Source organism: Austrofundulus limnaeus, unplaced genomic scaffold (assembly GCF_001266775.1).
Source record: "Austrofundulus limnaeus strain Quisiro unplaced genomic scaffold, Austrofundulus_limnaeus-1.0 Scaffold38, whole genome shotgun sequence".
In the NCBI taxonomy this organism is placed as follows: domain Eukaryota; kingdom Metazoa; phylum Chordata; class Actinopteri; order Cyprinodontiformes; family Rivulidae; genus Austrofundulus; species Austrofundulus limnaeus.
In genome coordinates this window covers 603,960-616,447 of record NW_013952440.1, presented here as the reverse complement: position 1 = coordinate 616,447, position 12,488 = coordinate 603,960, and the positions used below count along the sequence as shown (strand labels likewise).

The following is a 12,488-nucleotide window of genomic DNA, read 5'->3' as shown; positions in this document are numbered from 1 at the left end:
GTATAGTATAGTATAGTAAAGTGTAGTATACTTTAATAGAGTATAGTATAGGTCACTCGCTTTCTTACAAGGAAAGCGAGTGATCTTGTTCTAAATAAAATAAATTTGTTTTTAAGTCATAGTAATATTTACGTTCTAACTCAGAACTCAGTATCAATCCTCTTTATCAGCGAGTACCCAATATGAAATACTTGGTTTGCGAAGAACTGCTATTGGGACACACCTAGTTCCACGCACATTTTTTCTTCATTGTGCAGTTGTAAATAAATAAAGTTTACACAATAAAATTCATCTTTTCTAGGATTCTGTTAGGATGCTTGGTTGTTGGCTGTGAGCTTTGTCCATCAGCACAATGACGCCTTCACAGTTCTGCTTCTAGAGCTTCGTCAAAAAAGGAAAAATGCTGCTAAATCTTCTTCATTTTTATTTAAGTTTTACAAACATCCAAACATGAACTTACTGGTAGTCGGAAAAAAGTATAAACCTGTTCCAGTTGTAATCAGCATTCCTTCTACTAAAACTTTTGCAGTCTGACAACAAAAATAAAAGAAGGACTCTTGCAAAAACACATATTTGCGTGTGTTTTATTTACAGCTGCTGTCATCCTGTGTGGTTTCTGTCAAGATGATGCCATTCTGCAGTCAGAGGTTAAGGAAATGTTAGCCTCTGTTTTTTTTTTTTTTTTTCCCTCTGGCACTGTCTCTCCCCAGGCTGTCAGAAATAACACAAACATTCAGGCTCATCGCAGCATGACTGACTGAAAATGTGAACCCYACCCACTTCTGTGTACAGACTCCCAATCAAACTGCCCTGTCTTTTCTTTCCTCCACTTTTTTATTAAGTTTGTTTTAGACTTCACTTTCCCAAATTTCATCTGTAAAACTCACTACGGTGCACGCATCTTTTAAAATAATTTCTCTTTGTTTTGAATGAATTTATTATCCTGCTTATCTCTGCCTTCCACCCCCTTTAACAGCATCATACTACAATGGAAAGTATCATGAAAACTCAGTCTTTTTCTGTAAAATGATATGCAGGCAGGGCAAATGACAAGTTTAGAATTATTTATTTGTTTTGAGTGTATTTAAATAAACCATCCCGTTTGACAAATGACAAGTTATAAAAATTGAGCATTCTGAACTAGTGAGGATCAAGAACATTCCTTGACAGTTTCAAATGAATAGTTCAGATCTTTGAAGCTAAGGTTCTGTGATAAAGTAAACAATTATTAACTTACTTATTTTAAATAACTCTTCGAATGATTTCAGTTTGGGGGAATCATTCAGACTGAATAAATAAAACAACCTAACAGCTAGTTTAAGGGTGTATTCACACCTGACACATTGGACCAGAGTTTGTGTCTCCGGTCAGTTGTATTAACAGGATCATCTTTATTTCTGGATCTGTGCTCTGTCCTGTCCACGTCATTTCTGTCCAACGGGAGCAATGACCATCACCTGWGCGGCTTTGTTTATAAATTGTAGTACACTTGCCAAAAGCACATGAATGCAAACCACGCCAGAGGAAAAAAATAAAGTCTGCTATTTTGTCCGGACCAAACAAGTGGACCAAAGGACTTTCCTGATATGATACACTGTAGGAAAAACCTACGATGTTCAAAACGGTATGTCCGAATAAACAGGAATCCACTGGATTCTTCTTAAAACGTTATTCTCAGTCTTCTGACTCCAGTCGGGTTCACAGTACAGCACTCAGCACAGGCCTCACCATAAGACCTTGAGCTGAACCCAAACAAAAGACAGCTGCCCTGCTCTGAGCAGAGACTCTGCAAAACACTGACAACTTCTTTTTACTATAATAATGAATTGACCTTATGATGTACATCTCTTCCTGGTTACACCCCTGCAGGTGTTACCCTTTACGTCTGATGTCAGAATGTAACTTATTTTTGTTTAAAAAGGATAAAAATTTTATAGGTCCTCTGGACGGGTTCTTCTTTAATGAAACGTTTCGTCTCTCTTCCAAGAGACTTCTCTGAAGAAGTCTCTTGGAAGAGAGACGAAACGTTTCATTAAAGAAGAACCCGTCCAGAGGACCTATACAGTTTTTTTCCTTTTGATTTTTTACCTGGATTACTGAGATGCATCAGGTCATTTTTGTTTAGGCTAAAGAAAGAACACATGATAAGACACACACGACTCTTTGTCTGCTTTAACCTTAAAGGCTGAAATGATCAGAAAGTATAAAATACAAAACTGCATCTAATATTCAATTAATCAGTTACAAAATTTCCTTCAACACCCTATGTAGGGCCAAGACAAGACTCACCCCCAATTTACACTACATGCGTCTCCGCTCCACTGCGCTCCGGTCCGACCTCCGCAGCAAACACGCAACCATTCTAATCAATGAGAGTGTTTACACTGGCTCTGCATGGTGGTGCAGGGCGGCGGTGAGTGGACGGCGGTCCGCCAAAATTAGATCCGATCCTATTTTTGCCAGATGCTGGAGCTGCTCCAGAGTCAATTTACAAAGATTACGTTGTACCAAYCGGCAAAGGAACAGACACAACATCCGTATTTTCAAAATAAGACACCATAAGGGGGAATAATTTTTGTGGAAATCCCAGCTATATTAATAAATATATGGATATATTTCTACACAACTGTTGTCAGAATGTATGTTTGTGTTTGGGAAGCAGATGGCAACATGTAGCATGAAGCATATGTGTGCACACACGATACACGTGGATTTTATTTTGAAATCAGAAGTTTCAAAAAGACGACAGCGATACAGTTTCAACCATAAATATCAAAACCCTTTTATATCAATGTTTTCAGCTGTTTGGAGTTCGTCTTTCACAGAATTAATTATTTTTTGCTCTGACTTCCACGTTTATCACTGGATTTATCGCACGATCTCCTCCCTGCACACGCTCCCTCCTCTGTGTGTCGCACCGGAGCAGAGCTGAGCGGAGCGGATGCTGTATAAATTGGTTTGCAAATGAACAGCTGCACACYGCAGCGCAGCGCAGCGCAGCGCACCGGAGTCGCATGTAGTGTAAATATAAGGTCACAGCTCCAGTCCCAACATGATTGATGTGTTGCAGTTAGTGAGCTGCTGCTAACTGCTTCTGCTACTAATACTTGCAAAAAATACATGAAATTTTATTTATGTTGCAATGTAATGTGAAACTGACAGGGATGTAATGTTAGTTAAATCACATTTGATTAAATTACGGTCAGATATTAGAAATTAGAGTTGTATTGCAATGGAAATAATGTGTTTTGTTCTTAGCTCCACTTGAACTAGTCATTACCTCCTCAATCCAGTCAGACACAAAGATTATTTCTTCAAACTGAGGTTGTCCAAAAAACTATCTAAAACAGGTAAGATATTAATTATTCTTAGTCTGCTCTATAGAACCCCAATTAAAAAAATCTGAACTTGAAATACAATGAATTTATTTAAATATTACTGTTATTACTACTACTACTACTACTACTACTACTACTACTACTACTACTACTACTACTACTACAATAATAATAATAATAATAATAATAATAATAATAATAATAGGGCGGTACAGTGGCTCAGTTGGTAGAGCTGATGCCTCTCAGCAAGAACGTTATTCGATCGACTTTTTTAGGTGGAGTTTGAATGTTCTCTCTGTTCATGCGTGGGTTTTCTCCACAGATCAAAGACATGACTGGCTAATTAATAACTCTAAATTGTCCCTAGGTGTGAGTGAGAGTGTGAATAGTTGTATGTCTCATTTGTGTCCCTGTGATGGACTTGCGACTTGTCCTGCCCTTCACAATATGGGGACCCTGAAAGGAAGAAGCAAGTATAGATAATGGATAATGATAAATTATTTAATGAATTAAAGATTATTAATGAAGTTCAATTGAATTAACGTATTGAGTTTATTTCTTGCTGGCTTTTCTGATTTATTTAATATTTTGCTAGCTTTTAATTGATTTCCTCTCAGTAAATTGGATGAGAAAAAAATCAAGATGAATCATATATTTCTTGAAAATTAAATTAATTCAATCTACTGTATAAATAATTCATCAAATGTGTGAATGACATTGTCAAAACATCCATGTATAATTATTACAACTGTGTTATACTTTACAATATTAATATTCTGATTTTTAATACTCTAATGATTAATAGTAGTAGCCTCCAAAAGGCATTTCTTATTTTTATTTGCATAAATATAATAAGGATTAATGCAAACACTTTTACTTCTTCAAAAAACATTGATTACCTTATGATAAGAAAATTCAAAGTAAATTTGAAGATTTTCACATTTAAGCACCACATTATAATTCTACATGTAAAAGAACGTGTTTAAGTAGCAAGCTTTTTTTATCCTTCACCTTTTCATGTGTGAGAGGAAAGAGAGATCAAGGATGTCATCTGTGTTTAGGAGAGGAAGTGGAGCTCAGATCAGGGAGATTTGAAACCTGGTTATTGCCTGTGGGCACGAGGAKCTTGTTTAATAAACGGGTCTAGAGGCCAGAGGGACATGTCAGAGAAATGTTATTACCTGAGTTTTATTAATAGGCTCAGCTAGAGGGGCGGTGTGTGTGTATGTGTTGGTGATCTAATCTGGCTGCACACGAGATGAATTGCGCCTCAACACCTTGTTTTTTATTCAGCGATATTTCTGCATTTATTTTCCTGGAAAAGATGTCTCATTTWTGATTAGCACTTTTGTTTTCATTAAAATAGAAACACTGTCTCAGTTGTAATGAAAGTTACAGCAAATCATTTAGCAACATTTTAAAAGAAAAAAACGTGTTTATAGTTAGTACATTTAAAATATAAACAACATAATGTTACTAATCTTGACAATTTCCCCCTTTAAATCTGCAGGACTATTGTTCCCCAGAGGTCCTGTTCCCTCCAGTAAACATGTCTTGGGCTCTGCTCGGAGGACCGTTCATTCCGCTGGCCAACTCCAGAATTTTCGCTTGGTCCTCCAACATGAGCTCCTTTTCGTCGTGGCCTCCTCTGTCTGCTCTGCTGCTGTTATCATCACTGCAAGGCCAGTCGTGTGTGGAGGCATGCCAGACTGAAGGGCTAATCTGTGAACCTGCCTTGTATCGTTTCATCAACATTAAGGAAGCCTTCAGCGCGTAAGATGCTTCGATTTTTCATTCCTTTCAGCTTCTAAATAGGAAATAATAATAATAATAATACTTTTAGCTTCATCTTGAAGCCGGCTGACTAGGAAAAAGGAAACGTGATGTATACATGTCCAATGCTCAGTTTGCCCCATCAGTTTGAAATTTAATGTTCTGTTGGACTCATTTTAAAAAARCATGTCACTGAACCCGTCCTGTAAACAATATATTTCACTTCTTCCATGCAGTTTCATGGCTCATTTGCACTTCTAGCTTCAAAATTACTCACCAGTTTAACATAGAACCTCCTAGCTCTGACTTTCCATCTGAGAGGTTTTAAAAGCAACATCGTTGCTGGGGGGGGAATTAAACAAAATCTAATTTTTTGAGCTTTATATCCTGTTATAATGTCATTTCCTTGTCAAAAACATAGCCACAGTGTTGCTTTGACTCATTCATGCATGTTTGAGAAATCCTTGTATCTCCTGTGGTAGCCATGTGGAGCTACCTAAACGCTTGCTGGTACAAAGCGCTGCCTCTCAATCTGTTTATGGTGAGTGGGGATGGATAAAGAACCCACATGAGTGGGGGCCTCATAAGTGGGCCCATTGCTCTCCCCAAAAAGACCAAAACGATCTTTATTTAAATCTTTGTGTCCCTCGGATGAAGGGCGTGAGGTTAGAAACATTCAGTGCTCTGAGCTTCTCAGGATGGTAAATGGACTGAACTTATAGAGCACTTTATCAAGTCCCTCCAGACCCCAAAGCGCTTTACACTTACAGACATTCACCCATGCACACACATTCACACACTAGCCACAGCTGCCCTGGGGCACACTAACAGAAATGAGGCTGCCATGCACCGGCACCACCGACCCTCTGACCACCATCAGTAGGCAAGGCGGGTTAAGTGTCTTGCCCAAGGACACAACGACTAGGACAGCTGGAATGGGGAATTGAACCGACAACCTTCCGGTTACAGGACAACTCCCCTAACCAATCCACCACAGCTGCCCAGGATCCATAAAAGGGTCCCCAAGAATTATTTTCCTTTGACTTCTTAGAACAAGGCAGTGGCCTAAAGGCTCCTGCATACTCCCTTCGAACTGCTGAAATGGGTTCAGATTGTCACAGTTTCATGACGAAAATTGCATCATTCTGTTCGCATTGTCGACATTTCGACAACTTCTTGACACAAACCGTGGGTCGAACTTTTTACCCCCCTCCACATAAGAACTCATAAGAACTTTATTGTATGATTGGTCAGAAGTTTGTGGGAGTGTTTGTTCTTGCTGAAAGCGCTCAGGCGCTGCATTTTGCTTCAACCACTCGTTTCAAAAAAAAAGTGATTCACTGGAAGCAGCGATTTATAAAGATAGCCAAACAGCCAAAAACTCATGAAAGAAGATTAAACAGGCCTTTTTCACAGTGGAATCTAACTTATAAAAACTTTGGAGCTTTAACCGGGACAGATTTGTGGAAAAATAACATCGGGTGACAGGTCTCAGACTTTTCTTYTCCTCATCGTAGACTCCAGCGGGAGGAACCTCCCTATAGTGACGTATGCTGCAGCAGGAAGGGTTTCCCAGGAGCTTGGCAGAGGGTGTCTCAGAGACTATGAAGGTGTGTGTGAAAACGAACACCAAAAAACCACGATTTTGCATCGACTGTTCGGCTTCGGAGGGAGTATGCAGGAACCTTACGTAGTGCAAATAGGTCTCTAATTCAATTCCACAGGCATCACACAGACCATTGTCATGGAGTCCCATCACCATTTTGTGGCGGATGAGCAGATTGTGTCCAGTTAGGACTCCAACCAGTGTACTTAAAGTTTTTCTTGTCAGGGCAATAAGAATTTTATCAAACCTAAGATTTGGGCCGTTTAACAGTTCCCTTGCCTGTTTACAGTCCATCAGCTCCCTCCAGTGAACTGAGTGTTGATGTCTAATCCAAGCCTTTAGGGCAGTCCTACAGACTGAAGATGACCAAATTATACCATTCTGTCTCCAGGTCCTGCAATTCCTGGAACAGCAGCAACTGCCCAGTCCCAGATTCTAGTGTGCTGTGAGACAGATTTTCCACCTATCAGACTGGCATAACCTGACTGTGTTGGATGTGGCCTCCCCTAAGATATGTAAATCTAGAGGAGACAGGTCCAGTAGGACTTCAGTGTCTACTGTGGGTGTTGTTTTGATAGAATCTGTGATGCGCAGGCAGGCTATTTGTTGCACATGGGTGAGCATCACTCTTGCCACCGCAACTTGGATTCAAACCCACCATACTAAAGCAGCATAGCATAGCATAGGGCGGACTATGGCTGTGTAGATCCATCTGATAACCTTTGGATTAGCACCCCAAGACCAACTGAAATTCTACAGCAGTGTTGTAGGCACATTGCTGCTTTTACACTTTTCATTTCCATGTTTTTTTCCAGTTAAGCTTCCTGTCYAGATAGACACCCAATAACTTAACTGACTCTGACAGGGAGAGTTCTACACCTTCCAACTTTGGAGGTGAGTAACCCTTCATGACTTTTATGAGTGAAAATGTTCCTGGATAAAGGTTTTGCCTGTATGCATCCTGCTAAGGCAGGTACACAACAATGTATTGGCATTTTACAGTGATGCAAGTTACTCTGTATAAATTCCATCATCCCTAAAACCACAGAGTTTAGGACCCATTTCTCCATCAGAAGACACTGACAACATGTCACTGTCTTCATCACCTGGAGACCCGAGCACTTGTGAGGCCCCAATCGCTCCCCAATGGGGTGCAGTCAAGTGGCTATACTCGCACTAGGTACTCCCTGTAGACAAAGCAACAGCAGAGGCAGAAGCCCTCATCGTCACAGAGCCCCAAACCACGAAACCCTCCGGTTGCCCAGGACCCAACACATAGGCATCAGATCTCGAGGCCAGAGTAAAGGTTGTTRCAGTCACTGTATTGCTGGCCCGTCCAGCCTGGTTCCCCACTAGACAGGCCAGAGGCATGGTCATAGGACCACCTGCAAAATCCATGCCCAATGTGCTGCAGGCTGGGTCCCCGGAGGTTTTAGAAGCCCCTTTTGCCGGTTACTGGTTGCTGGTCCCTTGTGCGCTCAGTTTAAAAACTTGTCAACTCACCATCCTCCGGGGGTTGATGACTGATGAGTGTTGACGGTACCCTAGTTTTACATCAGAGTTTTCCTTCTCCTAGGAGGGTTGCCTGTCAAGGTTATCAAGCCCCACCTGCCCGGCTGCTTTTGGTTCGCGGTACCCTATTCACCTTTCAGCTTATTCAGGCACACCCCTATACACCAGGAACAGGGATCCCTGATCCACCACCTGGGGGATGCGCCTCTACGCAGTGCAGCCTCAGCGCGAGGACCGYCTATGTAAACAAAGCTCCTCCCTGAAGCTCAGTCTGAAGCCGAGCTCCCGCCCCACAGATCACCCATCCCCTAAAACGTTTGAAGACCTGCTGAAGTGGGGGTGTTGGAAATGATAGGAGGTTCTTAAAGAGACAGAGGCTAATTTCAAGGCATTTAAATAGACTATGATGTGAAATCAAATTTATTTTTGATATTTACAGCTTATTTATAACAACTGAAGGTAACATTGTGTGGTATAGAATTGAACTATCTATAAAATACATACATTTAACATTGGTTCCCATAGCAAGTTAAAAAAATGACCCATGAAACATCAGCTTAATAGCTCAATCAGATGTATTTATAGCATTAATACATGTGATTGTAAGAAAAATGTGATTAAATAATACAAATTAAAGTGCAAGCCTTTCAAAAAAAACAGCATGATGGGCTGTTAACCTGCCCTGCAGGGTGTAGACGTAGCTTTGCAATTCCAAAATAAACTGAAGAATAACTTTGGTTAAGTGACATTTAGGTACATAAAATTAAAAACATAATCCATCCTTTTTGAAATCATGCTTAAATAGGTTCAAGTAAGACTTCAAAGTTAAATAAATACAAGACGAGACCGGATGGACTATTTCTAAAGTTCAGTGATTTATAAATGATGTCACCTATTCATTAGCTAATGTTAGCATAACTCAGAACACTGTTCTCTCCCCCCAGCAGTTCATGTACTGTATTGCAGTTACACATGAACATTTACATGGTTAAATTATGCCAAGCGTTGAAATTCCATGTCGACTAATTTTTATAATTGACTTATTTGATGATGTCAATTAATTGTTGCAGCACCTCGGTTTGTCATATCACCAAGGACACCCTGAGGCACGTTGTAAATCATTAAAATATTTTTTTTTATTCTTTGTCCTCACACTGTTAAACATGTGTTCATATCCTACCTCTGTGCCCAGGCTGGACTTCCGGTGTGACGGAGTGGAGTCTGAAATGAACCACCTCTTCCCTGCCTTCTCCGCAGAGCACGCTGAATGTGGTCTGCAGCATGACCCGCTGCTGTTCAGCTGCGCTGGCTCCAGCCCAAAATACCAGCGTCTTTGCCCCTGCAGGGACTACCGTAAGGGACAGGTGGCGCTGTGCAAGGACTGCCTATGACCAAATGAGGAGCCTTGCAGAAGGCGTCTCGTTTACAGCGCTTTGTAAAGTCCCAAACTCTCCCAAGTGTTTGGCAGTGAACCTTTGAACTGAAAAAGCTGTGATGTTAAGCGGCCGCGCTGACTTTTAGCAATGACCTGGAAAAGCCTGCTAAGAAAGGGAGCATTTTATTGACCTCTCAGGGAATTGCATGATTGTGCTTTGAATTTGAATGGGTTAGAAACCTATGTTTACAAGTTCTCATAATGGCGTTGTTACAAAAGGAAGAAGAAATGTTTAATTTCATGGACGAGTCMGAACAAAACTCAACAGCAATCATTAGTAGAGTTTAGTTTAAAATCGGTTTGAAGCGCTTGAATTTTAAAGGGATATTTATTCAGTTTTGTGAGAATACTGACAGCATCATAGTGAGATATTTGTATAGATGCACCTAAAGCCATTTACACCACTTTGAAATGTACTATTTTACATGTTCTGTGAAAAACAATATTTGTACATAAGTGTTGTATAATAAAAGACGATGAAAAATGAGGCAGATTCAGTTTAAAGAAGTGGTCTGATTCCTGCTTTTTTAATTATGTCATCTAAATGATAACAAAGCTCTATGTAACAACCTAAAAATAACTGGAAGCAACCAGCTTCAGTGTATAAGTGGCTAATGTACTGTATAGTTGGTGTAAAAATAACAGCTTCCTCTATAATGCATTGGTATATAAGTCATGGGTAAGGTGTTGTGGGATAGTGATTTTTTTCCCAAGCAAGATAATTTTGCTGTGTATATATTTAAAACATCGATGTAAACCAGAGATGTCAAACTCATTTTTAATGAGAGCCACATGAGCAAAAAACCAGTTGTCATAGACTTTGACGTGTCATGTTTAACTTGGGCTAAACATAAAACATCATGTTCCTCATTTCATCGTGATGATTGAGTGCATATGAACGTTTTAACACGTCCTCTCATAAACACCAAAAGTTTTATGAGTACAACTGAATAAATGTGAAATAAATAATACAGAAATACTATTAAAAGTAAACATTTTCACTGTTGAGATGTGAGTAGCTTCCATCTTGAATTCTGACCTCTCAGTGGTGTTTCAATTTAAATCTAGGACTAGTAAGTGGGAAATTTCCAATTCCACTGTAAAAAATGAAATGTTGGATTTACTTAACCATGTTATGTGACCTGGTTCCACTTAACTGAGTTGAGTAAATTCAAAGCAATATACCAGTTTTTTAACCAAAGAACATGAGCATGTTGCTTTGAATTTACTTAACTCAGTTAAGTGGAACCAGGTCACATAACATGGTTAAGTAAATCCAACATTTCATTTTTAGAGTGTGGTACAATTTGGCCATGAAAATGAAAATGYTGATGAAAATGCTCATGTTCTTCACCCATCAAATTCATTGTTCCATCACTTGAAGCTATTGAAATTCTATGATTTGGCTGATTATAGTATTTTGTGTATAGGGCTCATAAAAACACATTACCTTCAAACGTCCAATTACATTTTATTAAAAGAGAGAGTTGTTACAATCTGAAGGGGACAGAAATGTTTGTCAAACCTAAAGTTAGAACCAGTTTGAGGGAACGGAGTACTTCAGTCCAGGGAACTAAAATATGGAATAATCTGGAGGATGACATTAAAAATGCCAGATCAAAATGTATATTTAAGAGAATAATAAAGATTAATTTGTTGGAGAAATATTTATGGGTATAATGTACGAATTGTTGCTCAAGAAGGAATTAAACCTTCCTTGTTTTTATTTTATTTTGTGTATGTTTTTGTAAAATTAAGATAACTTTTGATTGAATTTATTTATTTGAGAAAAAGGGGCAGAAATCATAAGATTTTTCTTCTGCTACCTTTCATTTGATTTATGATTTGTATTTTTTATTGTATATTAAATTTATGTTGTTTTGTTTTAAATGACAAAAAATGCTGCTACTTTTGAACCCTGTGCACCTCCACCTAGTATTATCATTTTGTGAGTAAAATAATTAACATTATGAGTGATGTAGTTTATAGTCAATGCTGACTTTAAAGCAGCATATGCTTATTTTAAGACTTGAATGTCTGAAACCCTTGCGTGAAATTTTGTGGTGTACTGCAGGACTTTAGTTTGACACATTTGCTTTAAATGTTCATCCAGTGCATGTTAGCTATGGAAGAAATCTCTTCTGTTATGATTTCTGTCCAAGTAAAAGTAAGAAAAAGAATTGCAGCTCAGCCTTAGGTAATGTAAGGCTTCAGAATCCCAAACTCTGAATGGGGAACAATATTACCAGGTTTTTGGTTTTCTGCTTCTGTCCACAATGTGCTGATGMGTGAAGAAGATACATATAAAGGGAGTTTTTTATGAACAGATTGTACATGATACCTACTTTACTATTTGTATGTAATTTCCTCACTTCTGACTAGCACTGCATTGCATTAGCCTTCCCTGACCTTTAAACAGAATGGGAAAAAAGTGGGGGGCACCATCATTTACATTAGAATTGCATGAAGATTTTTCTTTGCGGCCAGAATGAGAAAGTTGAATGACTGCATTGACCAAAACTGCTTCACTGGGCGTATAAATTATTGAGTTATGAAAAAGGATAGGTGGCCGTGACAAAATGATGAATAGTTTAAAAGCTGTGTAAAAAATGACATCAAGGTTTGAATTATTTAAATGATGTCAGTAGCAATGTGTCACCTGATCCAGGAGTGATATAGTCTGACTCATTTCATGGGCTGGGTCCTCATGAGCACGTATCCCAGCTGGGCCATGTGGGCCACGTCCTCCCTGCTTAAAACTGCTGTGAAATGAGACGGTCTACCCTTCGCCTGACGTCGGCTTTATTGTAAGTTTGCGTGACCC

The 12,488-nt window shown here is 39.2% G+C and overlaps 1 protein-coding gene across 1 annotated transcript in view; it reads left to right on the top strand.

Annotated features, from left to right (window-relative positions):
- Positions 1-10,151, top strand: part of mgat5b (alpha-1,6-mannosylglycoprotein 6-beta-N-acetylglucosaminyltransferase B) — a gene marked incomplete in the record, with an annotated part of 112,538 nt that extends 102,387 nt beyond the window's left edge. Inside the window, 2 exon segments of the mRNA XM_014006903.1 lie at positions 4,849-5,111; positions 9,422-10,151. Coding sequence (XP_013862357.1) covers positions 4,849-5,111; positions 9,422-9,620 — 462 coding nt within the window.
- Positions 10,152-12,488: the final 2,337 nt, after the last annotated feature.